At 44.9% G+C, this 23677-nt stretch overlaps 1 protein-coding gene across 6 annotated transcripts in view; it reads right to left on the reverse strand.

Annotated features, from left to right (window-relative positions):
• SORCS2 (sortilin related VPS10 domain containing receptor 2) overlaps positions 1 to 23677 on the reverse strand; it is a 940675-nt gene that overhangs the window by 125306 nt on the left and 791692 nt on the right. For all 6 annotated transcript variants that reach the window (XM_019553064.1, XM_019553063.1, XM_019553062.1 and 3 more), the window contains exon 9: positions 9486 to 9665. In XM_019553064.1, the coding sequence (XP_019408609.1) occupies positions 9486 to 9665 (180 nt within the window). The remainder of the gene's footprint in view (positions 1 to 9485; positions 9666 to 23677) is intronic.

Consider the following 23677-nt stretch of genomic DNA (forward strand, 5'->3'; position numbering starts at 1 on the left):
GCAGACTAGCCAATCACTCCCACTCTGGCAAAAGCTCCCAGAGCAGGGTGGGAGCACCACTTTATTTCTCTCCCCCCTGCCCAAATATACTGCTTAGTGAGGTGCTATGACAATTTATACTACCTGAGGGTCCAAACCTAGACATTTGTTCAGTTTTACTATTATAGCTTCAGCATCTAATAACCACACAGGAGCTGAATGTAATCACTCACTAGGCCTGTGCGAAGTGGCTAGTATTTGCATCAGATTTGGATTCGGCTGATTCATGGGACAGTGATTTGATTCGGTGATTGGAATCACTGTCCCAAATTGATTCAGCTGAATCTGATTCAGAGATGTGGCTGCTGCTGAATCGTCTGACTCCGAATCAAACAGGCCCCATCCTCCTCCCACTCTCCCAGCCCCGTCCATGGCTGTCCCACCTGGCCCCAGCTCCTGGCTCTTCAAAAAAAAAAAAAAAAGCTCAGCACTCACCAGTTCTTGGCAGGTGGGGTTGATCCCTGCTGCCCTCGCCCTCCACTGCCCCATGCTCCATGGTGGAGTGAGCCCCCAGAAGCCCGAATGGCTGCTGCTGCAGCGGAACTTCTTTTTAAAATTATTTTTAAAGAACAAGGAGCTGGGGCCAGGCGGAGCAGCCATAGGAGGGCTGGGAGAGCAGGCAGGGGATGGGGGCTCATGGCAGAGCCCCCCACACAGCATGGGGGAATGGGGGGGGGGAGTGGGGATTGTCCCTCTGCCTGGCAGGAGCCAGTGAGTGGAGGCTTCTTTTTTTTTTTAAGAACTGGGAGCTGGGGCTGGGTGGGGCAGCTTTTGTGAGGGGGGGCTAGGAGAGTGGGTGGGAGAGCAGGCAGGGTATGGGGCCTGCCAGGAGTCCCCCCATGGTGCCCTCCCCCCTCCTCCAGCACCCCACCCCCCGCTACTTACCGGCATGTAGTCTGGGTCCAGTTCCCTGCAGCAGTGAGTGGGGACTGCCCAAATCTCTGAAGCTCTCCAAATCTTTGCCAAATCAATTCAGAGAACTTTGGATCAATTCAGAACTTTTTATTGGACTCCCAATTTGATTTGGATTTGGAGATTTGACCACTGATTTAAGCCAAATCTCCTCCAAATCGAATCAACACCCAAAGATTTCACAGCCCTAGTAATCAGTAACTTAGTACCTTGCCTGATCAATGTAAGGTTCAAGAGATACTAGTTAATTAGGATTATGTAACAGTTGTAGGAGAGCTACTTAACTCTCAGTGTAGAAAACAAATGCTTCAATGCCAGTGTCAATCACACAAGGTGGCTGAATGAGCCCTAAAGTCTTGTTTCTAAGAAGCTATTCTTAAGAATAGACCTTTACCCAAGGGCTGAAGAGGGGAAAACTCCATTTATATTCTATTTTGTGCAAACTTTAACTCTACCGGCATGAAATAACTTAAAGCTCAGGTTAAATATTGTCATCTGTCAAAAACAATATGCTTTTATTACAAAAGAAGAAAAAAAATCTAGAGCTTCTTAAAATAAATAAAAAAACCCTTCCAGTCTGCAGTTAATAAAAACTAATATATTACTCACAGTTTTATAGTTGCAACCTCTAGCATTGCTGACACTTCTTAGTAATCACTTGAATTGGAGGAGATATTTATTTGAATTTAGTTTCTTGGGTTTCATTTCTGTCTTTTGTTGTTTTAACTGTCCACAAAAACTTTCCTAATAAAAAAACTATTAAAATAAGTAAGAGATAGATGGTCAGCAAACTGTTTCTTCACTCAGATGCTCCTCAGAGAAAGATTATTTTCCTGTCTAAAATATATTAGGTCATCTTGAAATATGAGTGCTTTTTCTTTGCAACCATCTTCCCAAAAGGCTTTTCTGAGCCTATTTTCTACTATTCAGAGAGTACAACATTGCTGTTCTTAAGGTGATTTTCAGTTACTCAGATTTATCTTTAAAGGTAGGCTAGGTTGGCCAGATCTACAGCTGGTCTAAATGAGAATAGCTCCATCGATGTCATTGATCTGCACTAGCAGAGGAGTGCACTGTTTTCTTACCTGTTTTTTGATTAAATGTATAATAGTCAGGGTACTTCATGTTATAATATAGATTGCAGTTTTAGCCACCGATCTTTTTCACCACACTAATTTAACAGCTTCTGCTTATGTTTTTACTTCTCAGCCCTTACATTCACTTCTGCTATGCATGGCAAGGGGGACAAAAATATGAAATACAGATGATAAAAGGAGGAAAACAAAAGAAGAAAGTTAAAAAAATGACACTGTCCCTTTTTAGCCTAGTGGAATGGAAAAGTGACCATGAATATTTTTTTGGATGACATCTTCAACTCCCTGTATGAAATATTTTGCATGTAATAAAATATAATTAGCTGGCATAATGATTTTAAGAGTCTCATTGTAACATGTATATTAGGATAATGTTTCAGGGTCCAATCCTCAAATGAATGGAACTCCTCGTGTGAAAAAGGGCCACGTACTGGTCCCTTAATTTATAGGCCCTTTAGGACCTAAGAACTTTGTGAGAGGAATTACGTGGGTCGGAGACCTCTGATGGCTGTTATGCCTACAAGAAACAATGAGAGTTTCTCTATGATATCAGTGGGCACATCTGCATGTGCAATTATTGTGCCTGAATTTTCTTCGCAGAAAATTCAGGGGCATTAAATTGTGCCCCCGCACGCATCTGAACATATGTCCATCAGGAACAAAAAAGAGCTGGCAAAGGGAACAGTTCACTCCAAGACTGCTTCTGCCCTGCTTGCCCCCCTTCAGCATCCAAGGGGAGCTCCACACTCCTCTGGGTACCAGCCTGGGACTGGCAGGGGGCACGAGGGCAGGTCCCAATCTCCATAGGATGAGGAAGAGCTATCCCAGCAGCTATGACTGCTGTGTCTCAGCCAGTCCTGACCCAATATCCATGTGGCTGGGATGCAGCAGTTCTGGCTGCCAGGACAGTTCTCCTGGCCGTGTGGGGAATGGGATGCATCCTGATCTTCGTGTGGCAGAGAGACAGCTTCCCCTGCAGGTGGCACAGCTCCCCCTCAACCCCTGGCATCAGGATTTAGCCAGGCAGCAGTAGGCCCCTTGCTGCCTAGGCTGACCAGCACCAAATTGCTCCTGGTCAGTATCTACATGTGCGCTACTCCGTAGTAGCTAATGTGCTGTTAATCTAGTACAGGAGTGGGCAAAATGTGGCCCACGGGCCAGATGTGGCCCACCAGGCCATCCTATCTGGCCTGTAGGGGCCCTAAAAAATTTAGAAAAACAATATTTTTCTGCCCCTGGCTGCCTGACATGAGGCCCTTGATGGCTTGCCAAAACTCATTAAGCAGCCTTCCATCCAAAATCATTGCCCGGTACCCTGATCTAGTACCTGTATTTCCTGGTACTAGCAAACAATCCCACTAGCCTAATTTACTGTGCAGTAAGTCCTATGCACATGTAGATGGTGATGCTTTATTGTGCATTAGATTAATTTAATACACAGTATATAAAGCATCTCATGTAGATGTGCCTACTGACATGTAAAATGAACGTCTGGTTCTAGCTGAGTTTGGATAACAGTCTTTACAGTACAGGTCAAAAAGAAAAACACTTTACTGATTTAAATACCATTCTCTAAATTCAGACTAATGAGTTATCTCTCTGTAATCTTCAGATATGCTTATGCTTAACACAATCTGAAGATTTATCATATCTCAGTATCTGAATGCAAGTTACTAGGTCTTAGTATGATTAGAAATGTCTGCTTTTTACTGAAATTGCCCATGTCGGTATTCTATCATCCTTTTGATGTGAAATATTTAAGAGGATGTTGTACTTTAATTCCAAATAACAGATATTAAAGGAGGTTTGGAAGAGAGGTATTCAGGCAGTTGGAAGGGAGACAAGACCTATTAACATGGTATAAATTAGGTATTCATTATTATTACTTATGATTTGTCTTGAAGTGCTCTATAGGACTTACCCACAGCACACATACAAGAAGGATGGTCAAGTAGTGAGGGTGTTAGTTTAGAACTTGGGCTCAGTTCTTTGCCTGGCCAGAAACAAGCGGCATGACTTGGGGTTAAGTCCATAAAATGATTTAAGCACCAAATACCTGCCTAACTCCCAAACTGCAATGCTCACAGTGCTGCATCTGCTGCCATATAAAATTCCTAAGTTACTTAATTTTTACTAACAAAGATTTCTAGGTGTCAAAGGCCTGCTTCTGGGCATGCCCAAATTTCCTCAGTCTTCATAATGTCAAGCAGCTATTTTATTAACTCATAGCTAAGCCCCGTGAAGATTCATAAATCAACACTTTTTCTGTGTATGTTGCATGCAGGTCATAATCTGATGATGTTCTCTGGAGGAAGCTTTTTATCCAAAAGCTCAATGGATAAAGAGCTGGAGAGCTGCTTTGAATTCCCATCTCTAGCCAACTTGATTCAAAGTCTGCTCCTTCCTCCGAAGAGAGTGCCCGGACTACCATGCAATAGGCAGTACTGGGGTGTGACCACATGCAATTTTCAAACCTTCCTGGTGAAGTTGGTCAACTTTATATGGAATTAGTAAATATTCTATGGACCAAAAATAAAGAGCACAAGTGTTTGGCCTAGCTTAGATGGCTCAAACACTTACCTAGATATGGGGAGACTCAGTTCCTGATCTGTTTAAATATCTGATCTAATGAAAATTTAATATAAACTATTTAAGCGGTCTTGGGAGCAGGGACTGGAATCCAAGTCTACCCCTTCATAGAGTGTCAAGCACTCTCTTGCTCACTCTTTCTCATCCAATGAATATTTAATTTATGCAAAATGCAATAGCTTCAGACAGGAGAGACTGATGGGTACGGGCTTCCACATCCATCTCATCAGAGTCTATTGCCTGGTGGTAGGGATGTCGTTTAAGGAGAGGGCAGGAAATATGCATCTGAATCCCTTCAGTAAAGGAGAGCCACAAGTCCTGATCATCCACTTCCTAGCACTTCCGGTGTGTGAAAGACACTTCCTCTTCCTCTGGCCCCTACTAGTTTTTTAAAAGACTTAGAGAGCATTTACCCATGCTATACCACACTGAATGCATGGTGCACAATTATTTTTAGCAGCTACTTTGCCATAGCAGTATGGTATAACACGGGAGCATGTTGCTATGGAGCAGTAGCTGCTGGCCACATGTAGATGCCCGCAGATGCTATGTCACTGCACCACATTGCTATGACAACATAGCGTCATGTATAGACACGCCCTTAGGCACCAAAATCAGTGTGGGTTCCTGACTATAATCCACCATAATGCAAATCATAACGAGTACCAGATAGCTCAGAACAAGTGCCTAAGAGCCAGGGGGAGGGGAATTTAAGACACAGTTCTCTGTTGCACATGCAGTGACTACAAAATGGATGGCCCAGTAGCAAAGATACCAGCCTAGAACCCAGGAGACTCTGATCCCATTCCCAGATCTGTCACTGACGTTCTGTGCGACCGTGAGTGACTCTTCCTTCCTCTATGGCACTAATGATAAGTGTGCTCCTTGTAGGTTCTCCCAGATTACCGGTAATCTGTGATTCTCTAGCACCTTCTCTATCAACTTTATGCTATGGTGACAATGGGCTTGGAATAAATGGATAACTATAACAATACTCGTAATTAACTGACCGCAGTCAATGCAGCTAACTGGAATGTTCAAGGACTAAATGTATGAGTGGGATTTGCAGTATGAACCCTAAAATAAGCAATAATTTGCATGATGTGCCTTCTATAAAATAAGGGCCCAGTTCTGTGGCCTTTCTTCATATGAGAAGTCCCTTTTATTTGAGGATTGGACCCTGAAACATTATCCCACCATTCTCTGTATTATTAGCTACATCAACAATGTGCCTGGTTCACTTTGACAGTATTTGGTACAATATATCAAGACCATACTGCCTTTGAACAGTCAACTCTTTCCTTTACTTTTCTCCTTTCGTTTTTTTTAAAGCTTTTAGTTTAGAGGTTATTCCCTGTGCACATATGCAACAAGAGCAGAAAAGATGTATGCTACAAAAAGGATAAAGTATATCAAGGAAAATGAATGCAGGCAGGTAAAAGCCTATGAAAGGTTTTAAAGCAGATGCACATGTAAAAGATTAAATGAGGCCAGTGGAAGATAATCAAGACCAACAGTGAAAATTTGAAGCAGAATTATGCATTGGTTGAAAGAGAAATTCTTAATCCATGAGGATTGTCTCTATTTGGAGTTCAAGATTCCTTTTTCCTAAGATGAGACACTTTTATTGATATGCCCTGGAAGCAACCCAAACAAGAGAAAAAAACTGTATCGCAGAATATACTACCATCTTATTTTTATTAACTATTTTGTATACTGCAAATAAATCACCCCCAAAAATACTTCACTAGAAAATATTAGTGGTTCATCACATTTTAGAAAAGATGACAAACATTAATTATACATTGCAAATTTTAAGCTTACTAAATTTAGGTAGGCATGCTTATTTCTGTTCAATGCAGATCTTCTCTGAAAACTGACTTTTTAAAACCGGCATTGCAGGGTTTCATGTTAGTTGTTGCTGAATCATTCCATATCAAATGCTCTTAGTTTATAATTAATTATTCCCTAATGTAATCCTGATACTCAGCCTGGCATACAAATTAATTTAGGATATTTTCTTTCTGCACATTGGCCATAAAAACAGATTTCACAGGCTAGTTCTTCCCTTAGTGACTGCCACTTGTGCAGCTCCCTTAACTTTGACAAAAACTGACTGGAGCTTAGTAAATAATTCTGTAGATCACTACTTACGAACTTCTTCTGGGTTTCCATTCAGGTGTAAGGGAAGAGCAGAGTGGATTTACCTTCAAGTACCTCTCTGTGACCTCAAGTTTGAGAACATATCTTTTAGAGCAGTGGTTCTTAACCCATGGGTCATGACCCAAAAATGGGTCACAAGAATATATGAAAGGGTGGCGAACAAACTTTAAAAATGGATTCTCTTTTAAAGGAGTCAAACGTGGGGAAACTATGGCTTTTCCTTTGCAGGCTGGCAGAGATCCAGCCTGCAAGGGACTGCTCGGGGACCCCCATACCCCACAGAACCCCCCCTGCTCCATACACCCACCCCCTGCCCCACACTTTGTGGGGCTGGGGGACAGAGAGTCAGGAGTGAAGGGCACTGGGTCAAGACTGGCCAAATGGGTGTTGCTACAAAAAAGGTTGAGAACCACTGTCTTCAAACAAAGATCTGAAACCTATAGCATAGGCTGGGGGGAATCAGCAGCACAATCCAGCTAGAGCAGCAGAGGGCCCTACCACCTGCCTTTCTCCATCTAGGCCCTACTCAGCATCTGCTACTTGGCAAGGTATGCAAACCTGGATTGCAAGCAGCAACCCATGGTAGCTAGAGATTTTCAGCTAGATGATGCAGGAGAAGGAAGCAATCTTAGTCTACTTCTGAGTTATGCTGATGCCCCATGAGCATGCAAGGAACAATTCTTTTTGTTAAGTGGGTCACTTTTTCCACAGGTTTTTTCTGACTTAAACCATGCTTTAAGGTAATTATGTTAAGCCACTATCCTCCTCAAATTAGAAGGGTGGTAGTTATAACCTGTTCTTTGTCTCACTACAGCCTGGTGGAATGAGCAGAGTTAAACAAACGTGGAGGCACTAAGAAACATTTTATGCATACCATCATTTCCCCCTTCTAATTACAGTATGTAAGAAAATAATTTTGACACTATACAGGTCACTATTCTGAAATTATTTTGCATGCATTACAAAGAAGTCTAGAGCATTCAGTAAAAGCCTATTTTAGAGTTACAGGAAGGCAGGTTATTGAATTCAAGTGTTTTCATCATTTTCCTGATCTCTGTCTCTGTCCCTCTCCCAAATTGCTGTTTTTCCTAGTACCTTTTTCTTTAGCCAAAGCTGCAATTTTAAAATTCAGGGCTGAGTAGTCTGTAAGGATAGCTTCTCACATAGTAGCCTCTCTAGGGACAGAATGCCTATGGAAAGCAAGTGGATCTGTGGTCTGACTCAAATTTAATGTTGCTGGCTCTTTATTTGCCAAGGTCCACATCCATGACCTAGTACTAGGTTCAAATAATTGCCATTTATTTAGACCCTATTGGCTGAAAGACTTCTAGATGAAAGAAACATAAATATTGAAGAAAAGTTCAATGAATTAATTTTCATAGTAAACTGATAATTATATTCCTTAACCCTTCAGAAATAAAAAAAAACCATTTAGCAGCAGAAATGCTACCAAATTAAATATAAAAGCAGGCCACAAAGGACATGTCTACATGTGCAATTAATTTTAATGAATAAACTCCAGTACACATGCGCCAGAGTTCATTGCTCCCAGGCACACTGTTTGAACATATGCCCACGACTAAAGCACATTGAGCCAAGTTGCAGCAGTCCTGGCTGGAAGGAAGCCTGCGGGGGTAAGCTTGCCAGCCTGGGGCCACTCCAACCAGGCTCAATGTGCTGTGGAGGAGCTGGCTGGGGCATGAGGGTGCTCCAGTGTGGAGCTGGCTGGCAGGCCACCCCCACACTGAAGCACCCTCATGCCCCAGCAAGCCCCATCAGGGTCCACATGTGCACCATTACACTCTAAATAACCCTGCCATAGGATAGTATTTGTGTTGACAAGTATTATCCTACTGTAGCGTTTATTAGTTTACTGCACCATAGTACGTGCTCATGTTTTGATGCTAAGACTTTACTGCAGAGTGAATTAGACAACTGCAGTAAACATCTCATGTAGACATGCCCAAAGTCTCACTATCTCACCTAAAAGTAAAATATTGTTACCTAAGGTAATTACATAGCTTCTTATACTCCCACCTTCCATAATAAATTGTGGGTGTGTCTACATGTGATGCTACGCTGCCATAGCAATGCACTACGGTGATATAGCATCAGCAAGCACAAACTGCGATGCTGCAGCTACGTTAGTATAGCAACGCACTCCATAGTGTGTTGCTATGGTGACGTAGCAGCTAAAAATAGCCATGTGCTGCCGGCATGGTGCAGTATGGGCTGCTACTGCTCCGTCATTTAGTACTTCCAAAAGTACCTCCAAAAAGAAGCACTAAATGATGGCACAGTAACAACAGCACCATGGGGGCATATTTAGACATGTCCACCTAGACTTACAGTTTCATTCTTCAAGATCTGAAAGCAAACTATAGCTTGCTATTTGCGGGGGGAAATAAAACATACCAATTTTATATTCCAAATCATTGGAATCTCCTAGCAAGAATATTAAATACTTAAAAAACAACTAACAAGTTAGGAAGAAAAGAGACAGGAAGACTTTATAATAAAATAGTAACAACTTTCTACTTCTTTCTTGCCACTCAACAACACTAGGGAGAACATTATAAACATAAAATTAAGAGTATTCAGTATTACAATCACTGGTCAGAAGAGAGGAAAGGGAAGAGAGAGAAAACAACAAAAGTCTAATATCTATATGGTGCCTTGGTGCCTTACCTCCAAAATATCTATCAGGACATTCTCTTCTGGCTGTTTAGTGCTCCTGACATTCTCTAGTAAAATAGAGTAGTACACACCCTGTGGATCAGACTGGTATAAGTTATAGGTGTCTATCTGGTACCATTCCTGAACAGCCACAAACACTTGGTTCTCATCAGTACTGATAATCTGTAAGTCCTGTAGAAAAAAAAAAAGATATGAAATGACGCACAGTTTCATCAAGAGTATAAGTGACAAATTAGTCATGAATGGCAAGTGTCAAATTAAATTTATGTGATACCTAATTGCAATCTCTCTCAGCCTAGGTATTAAGGAACTACCTGCTACTCTAGATTTCTGATAATGGGGTATCAAACCTTTCGACTCTAAGTCACCCTTGACAATGCAGACCAGATAAGTAGAAATCAAACTTGCTAATGTCTGAAAGCTGTGCTTAGTTTCTTAGAGTAAAATGGGTGGTAGAGCATGGGGAGGGGAATTATTCAAGTCCCAGCTGAGAGCTATCAACTTCCCAAAACTGTTGTCACCACTGTCATTTGAAAGAGAAAGGCCAAAGACTGAACAGGCAAAAATGTGAATTAGTCTCCCAGAATTTAAATTAGAGCATAAGAAACCCCTCTATAATCAAACCAACCATGGAGGACAGAAATGCAGTCCAAAATGAGCCAGAGTAGGTGTGTCTACATGTGGGCAATTAATACACATTAGCCCAATTTAAGGCGCATTAAGGGCACGCATCTACATGTGTGCACCCTTAATACACCTTAAAAATGGTGATTTTTGGCAAATCCAGCCTAACTGATATACCTGCATAAAGCAAGTACCATATTTAGGTGCGATTAGGTAAGCACATTAACACACATGTAGATGCATCAATGCACATTTACACAGGACCTTCAGCACTACGTCTGCCGAGATACTAGAGAGCTGGTCAGAGCTGAGCCCCAGAGATCCTGGCTGGTCACCTTTCCTGCTCCAGGGCTGGGCTGCTTTCTGGCAGCCCCTAGCTCCAGGCTATAAAAGCCTCCAGCCATTTTGTGCCTTGGGACACACACACCAGGAGCTTGGACAAGCCTATTGGTGTGCTCAGGAGTCCACCAGGCCCTATGTGCCACCCTCAACAGGACCCTGGCAGCTTATGCCTGTCCTGTCCCCTAGCTAGAGCTGCTCCTTGGCCACAGGTGAGTGTTGCAAATGGTTACAGGTTGCTGCGTCTCTTGCCCAGCCCTGAGATTTCTCCTAGGTCTGCTGGCCCTGCTCTCTATGGCAGCAAGGCCAGCACCTGCTTCCTGCTCCTGCCCACCCCCAGCTCTAACTCTTTGCAGGTACTGTGGTGAAGTGCCTCTGCTATGTGTCTCCCCATCCCTGGCCATGCCCCTGTCCTGGGTACTGCTGGCAATCCTCCAGGGCCAGCAATGCAGGGACAGCTGCACAAGGGCCCAGGTAGCCAGCATGGGGAGCATGTCCAGCACATCATCCCTGTTGAGGCCTGGCCCCACCCACATGCCCATACCTCATAGCACTCTAGGGAGGGGCCAACGTTCAGAGACAGTTTGCACAGGGAGGATGCTCGAACGCCAATATTTTTTAGGCCATTTCAACTGGGGTGCTTGCATGAAGCTACTCCCAGATGGTGCAGCAATGCTGCGTGAAGGCCAAGGTCTTGTGGGCACAGTGGGTGGCCATGACCAAGTTCAATCATCAGCCCAGTCATGCTGATAAGACTATGCCCTTCATGCAGGAACTGACCCACATTTTGGCAACGTGGGAGACAGGCCACACCCTGCAAGTGTCACCCAGAGGGGCAGCCTGTCCTTGCCTGTATCCTGTCCTGATACCTCCAGTGACATGTCACTGGAAGAGGTGAACTCGGATGTTTATTGCCATGCATTGCCCACCTCCATTGGCAGCTCGGGGAGCCCTGCCCAGCAGCTGCCTTGCCCTCAGCTCAGTCCCACACCACACCATAAGGAGCAGCCAGCCAGCTCCTGCCTGGTGGAAGTCCTGGCTGGATGCCAGCCTGCTGCTCACTGCAGGCCATGGACACAGCTGGACACCATTGCTGATAGAGAGCCCCAGCCAAGCCCCCATCATCGCCAGCCCCGGACACATGGTAAGTCCTGCACTGGGGGAGGGCCCTCCCAGTCCCTGGCCCTGCCCCTACAATCTTCCTGGCTTTGTCACACTCTCCTGGCCCCAGGTTCCCACTCCCACAGCACACAGAGAGGCAGGACAGTTCAAAACTTTATTGAGCAGCCTGTGTCCCCACAGCTGTACAGGCACAGGACTATCATATCGAGGAAGGCATTAATGCTGGCAGCAATGTCCTCCTTGGAAGCAGGGGTGAGGGAAGTGTAGTGCTATGACAGGTAGTCCTCCAGGTGGTGGTAGAGGTTGTCCCCCATGCCATCATAACTCAGGGTCCTGAACCAGAAATGCAGGTTTGCCTGGGGTGCCAGCAGGGTCATCAGCAGCAGGGCACAGTGGTTCAGGTAGCCCTCTGCCTGCACAAACAGCCCATAATGCACTGCCTGGGGCAGACCAGGGGCATGCTTGGGGCATAGCAGCAGCGGGAGGGTGCGGCTAGTCCCAGGGCACCTCCCCAGAGAGGCCCCCTGTAGGGAAGGTGGGGGCAAGGCCAGCCTCTCACCACAGTTGTCCAGGAGACCCATGTACCCCAAAGCCCTAGGCAGCAGTGCACCAGAGTTACTGGCCACCAGGGAGAGGGAGTGGAAAGTGCGGTCTGGTGCTGCCAGCAGCCTGGCCTGAACTGCCCTGTGAAGGGAGCAGGAGAGGAAGACTGCAGCTGGGCAGTGAGGGTCCCTGCTGCAGAGCATCTTATCCGTGCAATGTTGCAAACTTGCACAAAGCCTTCTGTCTCTTGCCTCTTAGGGGTCAACTTCTGTATGCAGGGGCGAGACTACAGGGCCCTGAGGGACTGCTGTAGCAGGGTTACTGCCACCAGCTGCTGGAGCTGCTTAGATGTGCTGTCTGCACCAGTGGTGCACCAGGGACTAGATCCAACTGCTCCAGAGGCTGGTAGAAGCAGTTGAGAAATGGGTAGTGCATGAGCAGGGATAGCAGCAGGTGTGGCAGGTGCAGGAGATGTCCTGGTGGGATGAGAACATCACTCAGGAGACCGCCTGAGAGGAGGCACAGGGCCAGCCATAGCAGGTGCACTGAGCCCAGCTGGAGGCCCAGGAGCAGTGCCGTGTGGAGCTGCTCCAGCAGCAGCTGGCCAGGCAGGACCCTGGGCCTCTCCTGCTGCTCCACAGCAGGCACCTGCCCCTTGCCCTCAGGACCTCCTGGCATTTGCACAGCTGTGGCAGGAGCAGAGTAGGCACATGCTACCTGTGTCTGTGCCACACTGTGCTCTGACACAGAAAGTGTCAAGGTGTGCTTTCAAGATGGCTGCTGGGTGCTGGCAGCTGAATCTGACTTCAACATGGCTTGCAAGTACTGGCAGTGGTGTCTGGAGGCTTGAGCGCCCCCCGCAGTGGCCGCCGGGTTTCATGGCAGGGCTAAGCACTGACCTGGGACTAAATGTAATCCCAATTCCACCATGTGTAGACACCTGCCAAAAAACACTTAATGTGTATTAGCTTAATGTGCATTAAATTTAAGCCTGCTTAAATTCACATGTAGATGCACCCAGTAAAAGGAACAAATTCTTTGGGATGGGGTCAATGTCCTTCCATTAGTTTACAAAGCACTTGTTACAGAAGGATCAGATCCTGCCTGGGCCCTCTGACTATTATTCTAATATGTGTACACACATACACACCCATATATAGATTTATTTTATTGTCATATACACAACGACATGAGATTCAATGTCCCAAATTCATTATTCCAATATTTTGTGTTTGCAACGCCATCCTTCCTGGATTTCCTGCTTGCTGTTTTCAATTTTTCATGCAAAATGAAGGCTAGTTCACCAGGAGAAAATAACTCAGCAAGCAAATATTCAATTGGAAGAAGAAACCAGGAAGTAGCAACACTGAAATAGACAGTGATAACAGAATGAAAATTGAACCCAAGTTTAAAATAGGATATAGCAGCAAAAAATGGTGACTGTCATTTTGGGCTCCTTGGAAAGGGACATCAGGCCAGGGGATAAAAAGTGTATTATCTCTCCTTATACAACTTTGTTGTGAACCACTGCATTCAGTTCTGGTGTTGTTATTATTGGAAAGGTACTGACAAACTAGAAGGTCAAAAAAGACCTCACAAAAATGATTAGGTAGCAGGAGGGAACATAAAAGGAAATATGTTAAAAAAAAACCTAAACAAAAACAAACATTCTTCCTTACACTTCCACTTCTTTACATAGAATTAGCTTGATTAGGCATGGCAGAAGAGGAGACAAGGCTGAATATCTTACACTGCATGACCAGTATCACTTTGTAAGGTATCTTTTGATATGCCTGCAAGATTAAGATAACACAATATTAACCTACAAGAAAAGCTAGACGAAAAGCATTTTTGTAGTTAAAAGGTGGTTATTGAAATGCTTCACTGAATCAAATTCACTACTCTAAATTATTTTTAAAATCTCTGCCATCTAATAATGCAAATTAACCTGTGAGAAAGTCTTCTATTTTGTATACATTTTCTTATTAACTTGTGATTTCAGTGCCATTCCCCAAAACCTAGCAGGAAAAATTATGTACTGAAGTAAAAGTAGATTTTGCTTAGCATCCTATTAATGTATCTTTCTGCCGCATGGTTCAAAAATCGCTCAAAGCAAAGGCATTTGATAGAACACTGCTCCATTTAGGGTGCATACAAATGGCTGCACCCTGTCTACAATCACCTGCCTTAAAGTAAGCCACATGATCATAGACCAAAAGTAGCATGTACAGATGTTTGCCAGTGCCAGGAGCTACAAGAGAAACCTGAAGTAAATAACTCAGGGTGGAAAAGGATTGGGTAGGATCAGGAGAGGAAGCTGCTGGTGGGTCTGGGGAGAGGCACTTGGAAGGATCGTGGGGGCTGGTAGGTCCACAGGCAGTGGGGGATTGTCCGTCTGGGAATGGGGGGAAGTGACTAAACATATTTCAGTCAGGGTCTGAGGTAGGAAGAGCACTGCCCTGAGATTAGGGTGAATGGTTGGGCTTTCCCAGCTCCAAACCCATGCAGATATTCATAGGTGACTGGTAAAGGGTGCATGGCCTCCCCCTCAACGGGGCTAGTGCCTCCCCTCCCCCCGCCGACAGTTGACACTGATGCTGTCAGTCAGGCTGGTTCCCCCACTGCCATCAGTGGCTTCTGCAGGTGCCCCCCCAGATTCAGAAGGCACCAGTCACTCATGGAGCTATTCGCTACTCAGGTGAATCCAATTGCAGCTCCTTGAATGCTGCATAAATGGGCAGTTAGATCTATCTAAATCTTTCCTTTGTGTGCTACCTCAAATTACTGGCACTACTCATCGAGTTAATAAGGGAGTCACAGGCTGGTAGTCAACTGTAATCCATGACTAACATATTTGTCTGTCTGAAACAGCCTAAGAATAGCTACCTTACCTAGCAAATAAATGAAGCTGGAGCTGAAAGGAAGCCACTAAAACAGATAACACTCTTTGCTTCAAGTTCTTAGATTTTAAATAAAACGTGACAAAGCAACTCTGGGATGACATGTAAGAAAACACAGCAAAAAAGAGTGCTTTTTGGCACTACTGCAGTTGACAATGTGTAGAACTGGCCATCTAAAGAGGTAGCTTTTAAGAAAAGACTTAGATATGTAGGGCAGTTGACCAGGGGCCTGCTGAAAGGCAGGGTGACCAGACTAGAAGAATTCATAGTACCGTATTTACACCAAATCTAAGTTGAGCCTGAATTTAAGATGCCCTGCCCCCCAATTACATTCTATATATGGAAATTTTATAAATGCGTTATCATTTTCCAAGTATAGAAATCTAATTGTTGGAGGGTTGGCTTAAATTCCCACTCCCCACTATAGTAGGGAAAGCAGCAGCCAGGGGGGTAACATAGCCCCCTTGCCCTCTGCCCCCATCACTTCTTCTCCTTGCAGCTTTCCTGCCCTCCCAGCTCTGGCAACCCCCACCCCCAGCTCCCCACAGCCTCTGCCCTACCCCTCCCACTCCCCATAATCTCTGTCCTTTCCCCCATTTCCCCAGTTTCAGCCTGCCCTTTCTCTTACTCTCAGACGCTGTTGGGTTCTGCTCCCTGGAGCACAAGCATGGAAGACCAGCCCCTGCCGGCTGTGTCACAGTGTCAGAGCTGCTGACTGGCCGAGCAGGGACCATGCAGTAGTTTTGGTGCTGCTGATTGGCTGAGCAGGGGGCAGAGTTTCCATGCCATCTGCGCCTGGGAGGGAATCTAGCCCAAGCCAGAGCTGAGCAGTTTCTGACAGTAAAGGCAGGAAGAGGAGAGGGGCAGAAGCTGCAGAAGGCAAGCAGAGCGGGGTAGGCAAGCAGTTTCTAGGGGTCTGACTCTGGCCTCAACCCAGGCTTAGGGCCAGAGTAAGAGCCACAGCAGCCACCTGCTCCCTCCTGCTTTGTATACAAATCTAAGATGAGGGGCCTTTCCCCCCCATGCTGACTGGGGGAGCAGAAAACCCTCAGCTTAGAATTGAGTAAATACAGTAATAACTAAATTTTGTTAGCTCTTCTCTGCCATATTGAAAACAAGCTACATCTACTCATCATGTTCACTTCCTTGGGCAGGAATTGAGGTACTGGTATTAATCAAACTTGTCCTCCACCTTCTGAGGCGTGGGGTTTCCATTAAAAGCCTCCATTTTCAAACTCCCATCTTTCAGTCAGGCTTACTGTTATCCTTTTAGCAGTGACTGTTTCAGTTTATTTTGTCAAGCAGTACCAGCCTTCCCTTCAACAGTGTTGCAGAATAGTACCTGCCCAAATATTTTGGGTCTGGAAAATTTACTTGAAATAAGGCAAGCTGCAAGTTTCATAGCTGACTAAAACTTTGTTTAAACCGAACAGAACCTGGATGGTGCAATTCAAGCCAAAATAAAGTTAAAAACATGTTCCCTCCTTGCACTGTTTGATCTATGTGAGAGAAATGGCAATTAAGAAAAAGAGCTTGACAAATGCAGTTTTGTGAGATGTTAAGCACTCTCCATTTCGGTGGGCCACAATGTCTGGCCGTGTTCAGACTGCTGCAGCAGCGGGTCTGTGCTCTGAACAGAGCTCATCCTTGCTCTGCTCACCCAAGTTCAAAGGAGCACTCTAAATCCAGCTGCCCTGGCCTTGTCTTCAGTGGCTACTCTCAGGCCTTTCGGAGACTAGCCTGTAGCAGTGGTTTAGACAAATCCAGAGAAGACATTTTGCACTTTGCAGAACTGGGCCATTATCAAAGTTTGCTAAGCAAGATATCCTGCAAGTTAAAAAAGGGGTTAACCAGTAAAATAGGATGGGAAGAGAAAAATATCTTGATGTAAAGGAAACAGTTCGTGCTGCTGTATCTAAATTATGCCCATAGACTTACTACCTCAGGCTGTGATCTCAGCAGATCCTATAAGCAATGCATTCATTTCTTGATTACTTCATGCTTGGCCTATTGTAATAGCCTTCATGCCAGACCCTCTTTTTCCCCTTCCCTACTTTCTTCAGGCTATTCAAAGGCATGCTGTTTGCTTAATTTTTCCAGCAATCTTGCTAATCATTCATTACTTATTCAATTGCATTGGTACATAACCCTTTAGCTAATTTTAAAGATCTTAAAGACTTAGAATACTCTCTAGTGTCACAAACCAGCTTTTGTGTCTTCTCCAGTAACTTTTTACACTCTTAAAATAATTGATCGCTGTTTCTTTGTTTTCCTAATTCAAATGAAGGCATTTCTGTCCCCGTGAAGAATTCTGTAGTTAAAATAATCTTCCATGCTTGCAACTCCAACCAGGGCATCCCCTCTAACAGTGATTTCTCCACTGCATTCCCATCTCACTCACCTTTCAGCTCATACCATGTTTGGTCCAGCTATTCATCCTGCCTTCCTCCTCCTCCTTATGATCTGTCTCCCTTTATTATCCTCATGCAAATTTCCATGCTGCCTCTCCTGCCAGAAATACTCCCAGTCTCACTGCAACGATTATCTGGATCTCTTCTCTACATCTCTCTCTCTCTCTACATCACTTCTGCCAAACTCAACAATAGTAATAATCTGCAGCTGGAAAGTCAGCCATTAAAAGTGTGATGCTCCCAAGAGGTAAGGGTGTTTGTGATCTATCTTACTGAACCAACCATACAAGACCATTCAAAAGCGGGAAGGTTCAGTAAAATACCAAGAGGCTGGCCGATATAAAAGTTAGACTGCAATGAGATCATTCTGGTCAGCTAGAATATTTTGTGTCTTCTTGTTCTTTGGGATTTTTTTTCTTTATAGTTTCTAATCTACCAGAGCTAGCCACTAGCCAATTTGTTTTGGAGCTTCCATTTCCGTTCAGATTCGGTGTTTTGGATGCCAAAACGGCCCAAAACACCTACAAAATGAAATGGCTGCCAAAATTTCATACAACCCTAGTAATTACCATGCTCCAGCAGACTTGATTAATAGAGTCTTCTCCAACTCACTGTAATTACAGCATGTCGTAGCAGCCTTGCTGCTCATGTATAAGCACTCCTCTTGTCCACACTGAAAATCCACTGGATCGCTGAAGGGTTAGGACTAGTGAATTTTATTGCAGGGTAGGAATATAATAGCAAAACACCTCAGTGATAATGACAATAAAGTGCTGCAAAATGCATTAAGCCAAAAAACTGTGAAATAGCTCAACAGGTTTCATTAAAAATGCAGATTTCCTCTGTTTTGAAATATTTCGCTGGGGTTGAAAAATATTACATATACTTAAAATGTAGCATATTATGGGCAAAAGGTTGTGGAACTGAGGTCCAGGCAAAAGGTTGTGGAACTGAGGGTTGACTGGGCTCTTTAACCCTAGTCAACAGCCAGTCTAGCCCTAACCAGATTATCTCCTGCTCCGGCAGCTCCAGCAGCTAAGCTGGTTGCAAACATACTAGCACCATCCTCTCCTTTGGATTAAATCAGCAACACCAAGAGGGGGGCATGGGTGTGTGGGCAACTCAGGGTGCTAACCGAAGTTGCAGAATGGCACCTCGATCACACTGTAACTTTCTGTGCTTTACACAAAGTGATTAAAGTTACAGTGTCATGAAACTAACAGACGTTCAACATTTGATGGTGGGGGCTGGGTACCTCCATGCACTAGCCAAGGCCAGGACATAGGCATGCTCTAGCCTTCTGTTGAAGCTGGCCAGCCCAGTTGCAACCCAGCTTCTCCCCTTCCCTCACGTGCTGGGAAACAGCCACCTAGCAGGAAAGAGCTGGCCAGCACTCATTCCCTCGTGAGGGGAGGAGGGGCAGCGTGAGGGGAACTCAGGAACTGTGCTGGAGGGGATCCTCCCCCACCTCCCCACATGGCCAATGAATGCTGGCTTTCTGGTTTGGCTCCTTCCAGGTGGGTGGGCAGCACATGTGCTTTCCTCCGCCCTCCCTCGCTGCACGGGGAGGAGACTCTCTGCTTCCTCCCTATGTCAGACCAGGGACATGGCATTTAACCCTCATAGGGAATTATACAGAAGTTGCCTAAGGCCCTTTACTTTAGAGCATCTTCATTTACTACCCAATTTAACAAGGGTTAATTTTTTGCATGATCAGACATTTTAAAAGTGTTCTGCAGCCATGCACATGTGTTATCACATGGCTGCAGAGTGCTTTCAGGAGCCAGATCATGCAAAGAATGTAACTTGGTCTGCACCCTCCATGCCGCTATATACGTTGCCTAGGCTCTTGTGCCCTAGAAGGGTCACTCCAGCTTCACATTATCTTTCAAGTGAGGATTCAACATAGGTGTTAAGAGTTAGAAGATTCAGCAGTTAAGAGTTGTAAGTCCAGCTCATTTGAAGAGAGGGACAATATGAGTTGCCTCTGCTGGTGGGAGAGATTATTGTATCTCACTGATCAGCTATCACCCACCTAAAGCTGGGTAGCCCCCAGACAGTAAGGTGCTGATCCACCATGGTCTGCTTGCTCTAATAGGTGCTTGGAGCCAAAACTTAAGAAGCAGAGGAGCCAAAACTCAAAAAGCAGATTGCATTATTGCACCAGACAAAAAGAAAAAGAGAAAATCCATACCCTGTATTTCACCATGGAATATTAGGACCATGTATACTGACCTGACTGACAACCTTGTGAATATTTCTGATGCTCATACGACAGCAGTGATAGATATGGAATTAAACAAGTTGAATGCTGACACTGCAGTACGGCAAGAAACATGCCTGGCCTTGGATAGCTTCTTAAGAGAAAAATACTACACATTCTTCTGGCAAGGGAAAGCTCATTGCTCATAAACTGCAATGTTAAATCACAAGAAGAATGCCTCAGATGGGACTCTGAAGGAACTGAGGCTGTCCAACAAATCTCACAATGCTGCACCAATGATTATGGGCTGTGACTGTGCAAGGAAATTCAATACACATTTGACACTGGTAGTTTTAGAGGCATGTATGGTGGAATCAAGAAGGCAATAGGTCCAACTGAAAAGAAGTCAGTTACATTAAAGACTGCATCAGGAGACATCGTAACAGATCAAAAGAAACAGATGGAAAGATGGGCAAAACGCTATCTTGAACTCTATTCAAGGGAAAATGATGTCACTGACAAAGCCCTTAATTTTATTGAGAGTCTGTCCGTCCTTGAACAGCTCAATGATATTCTAACTGTTGAGGACCTAATTAAGGCCATAGAGAATCTGGCCATTGATGTGGCACCTGGAAGACATCGCATTCGTGCAGAAATGATCAAGTGCAGGAAACCTATGCTATTCCACTACTTATACCAACTTCTTATTCACTGCTGGGCAGTAGGGATAGTTCCACGAGATATGCGAGATGCCAAAATAGTCACTCTGTACAGGAATAAAGGTGACTACAGTAACTGGAACAACTATCATGGCATTTCATTACTAAGTATTGTTGGAAAGATCATCACTCAGGTGGTGCTCAGAAGACTTCAGGTCCTTGCTGATTGTATTTACCCTAAGTCATAGTGTAGCTTCAGAGCTAGCAGAGCCACCATAGATATGAACTTTTCACCTCTACAAATCCAAAAAATATGTAAGGAACGAAGGAGACCCCTCTACATTGTGTTCATTGACCTAAGGCCTTCAACCTTTTTGTCAGAAAAGACCTCTTCCAATTATTGGAAAAAGATTGACAGCCCACCATAACTCATCAGCATAATCTGCTCTTTCCATGAAGGAACATGGGGAACAGTCATCTAGGATGGATCGACATCTGAGGTTTCTGAGATTTGGAGTGGTGGGATTTTGTTTTCTCTTATTCTGGGATATACTTTTGGGACTGTCACCAAAGGAATTTATATATGTACATACTCAGATGGTCACTTTCTATGTGGGCTATCAGTGCAGCAGCAGCAGCAAATAGCAGTTCACAAATCAAAACTTTCTACATAATAGTTTTTACTTTAAAGCATGGGAGGCTGAATAATTTAAAGCATGAGAGGTTGAACATCCATTCTTTTCTTAGCCAGCATCAACTTCAATGGTTTGGTTACAGGCAGAAAAGGGATGATGCCTGTATACCTAAGAATATCTTGTATGGACAACTCTTTATGGAAAGAAGAACGTGTGTCCTTATTTCCAGGTCAAGATGCTTGCAAAACAGATACGAAAACAATGAACATCAAGCCAAATGACTGGCAGAAAACTGCTGAGGCTTGAAGGGCTTGGAAGTTGTCTATTAAGTATGGAATGAATGCTTTTGACAAAAGGTGAGTCCAACTTGCAAAAGAAGGAAGAAACCTCAGGAAGAGCCCCACACTGCATTCATGATTATTTGCTATGAACTTCAAATGTGGTAAGTGCAGAAAAGATTGTAACACAAGAACTGGGCTCTACAGCCACACTCACAGATGCTCAGTGAGCTGATTCCTCACTCAGCACAATTCTATTGTCCTGTTAGACAGAGAAATGCCTAGCTACCTACTACCTATTACTACCAACAGCCATCTTTTGAAATGGCAGGAGCTTTCCTTCTTTAAGTACAGGCGTTGTAACTTCTTTCAGTTAGACAATTCTGTGGTGGTACTCTTTGCTGTACAGAGAATAACATTTGCAGACAGAAATGTGAATTTCATCTTGATCGAGTCCCGTTAATCTTGCACACTCACTGAGCTGATCAGAATTAAAGTGTTGAGGCTGAATGATGCAGAACAAAATCTGCCAAGTAATCAGAGACTTTTCATAGACAAAAAACCTGATGTGATTAAACAAGGAATCCAGCAAACTTTGCAGGTATGTAGTTATGTCACTCCTGTTCCCTCATGGTGACTTCCAAGCTGGATTGCTTTTCCTATATCTGACAGTACTGGCAGATAAGCACATCACTCAAATTATATGGAAGAGAGCTCAAAGCAAAACTGGCAGTGGCTGCATTTACATCCAGCAGGCTCAGTCTTGTAAAGGGAAGCACACCATCACCATTCTATTCAGTACTTGGCAGGAAGTTGGTAAGGTCTGATTGGATCCAGTCCATTAAATACGGTGAGAGTGAATAGGTGTGCGCCATAACTAAACTACAGAATGTTTGCATCCATGGAATGGGGAACAAACACCAGCAACTTTACCAGTCTTATGCAGTAAAGATCTAATCTCTACAATTTCCTGACAAATGTCCATCATCTACTAATGTTTTACTTTCTGCCTACACTAAAAGACTGAAGTGACCCAGCTGAAGCATTACCAATGTTTTCTTCTTTCAGTGCTAGTGAAGTAATTGACTGCTGGCATTTGTAGACTGGTGGAGTTAAGGTATAAACAATATTGGACCATTCTCAATATTGTTAAATATCACCTTCCAGGAGACTATAGCTGGGTCCACACAAACAAGGGCATGCCTTTTCAGCTGCGCAAATAGTAGTGGCACAAATCTGTGCCACTAGTTTGTGTTGCAGCGCCCTCCCTGTCTGTTTGCTTTGCAGTGGGACACAATGTCCCACTGCTCCACGTGCTGCAGGGCAAAGGCTGGCTGGGGCACAGGGTGCCTCAGCAGGGCCTAGCCATCCCATGTGCTGAGGCATCCTGTGCCTTGGCCAGCCAGGGAGCAGAACATGGATATGAGGGAGCAGGAAGCACAGGGCTGCCTAATCCCACCATCTCTACATCCTGTGAAGCCCCTGCACTGAGGCACACTGTGTCCCAGCCAGCCGCTCCCTGCCTGGCTAGGGTGCAGTGTGCCTCAAGGCGGGGGAGCAGGCATCCCTGGGCTGTCTGTTCCCTTGTCTGCATGTACCTTAGTGTGGAGGCTCCACTGCAGAGCCCCTGCACTGAGGTACGCGGAGCTTCCACACTGAGGCACACTGCACCCCAGCTACCCACAAAGCAGCTGGCTGGGGTGCAGTGGGCCTCAAGATGGCTGCCCTGCCCTGTCTCTGTATTTGTCCTGGGGTCTGCTACTTTGGCATGATTTATGCTGGCTCTTTTTTCTGGGGGGGTTTATTTGCTGCAAGGAAATCCTGGTAACAAATTTTGCTGCGGTGCTGTTAATGGGTACTGCCAGGCACTGATTAATGTGCAACCTGCGCAGTTTGTAGCACTGCAAAGAGGCTTGCATTGCCACAAACCACATATGCCTGCACATCTGGATCTAGCCTATATGACCCATTAGAAACATAATAGAGAAACCAAAGTGAGAGTATGGATTTTTTGATCTAGCTTTATGATATGCATTTTCAGTAACTGACATATCAACTATAATAAAATTAACATTTTATACCATACTAGCAAATTGCCCATCAAGAATAATGGGTGGGTGGCAGGGACAGAGCCCCACATCCAGCCTCATGCTCTACCTTCTCCCTTTTTGCTCCTCATCTGACCCTGCTGTCCCCCTCCCCTCACTGCTTCAGGTCTAACCCCACTCCACCCCCTGTCCCTCCCCCGCTTCAGGTCCGATCCCACTCCCCCCCACACCTGCGGTTTCGGGTCTGACTGTGCTGCACCTCACCTCCCCCCTTCCACTTTGGGTCCGACCCTACTCTTTCCCTCCCCACCGCTGCTTCGGATCCACACCTGCTTCCCCCCCTCCGCCCGCCGCTTTGGATCCAACCCTGCTCCCCCCTCATCCCTCCACCGCTTCAGGTCTGAACCCCCTCCCCGCCTGC

Source organism: Crocodylus porosus, unplaced genomic scaffold (assembly GCF_001723895.1).
Source record: "Crocodylus porosus isolate Cpor-Errol unplaced genomic scaffold, CroPor_comp1, whole genome shotgun sequence".
In the NCBI taxonomy this organism is placed as follows: Eukaryota; Metazoa; Chordata; order Crocodylia; family Crocodylidae; genus Crocodylus; species Crocodylus porosus.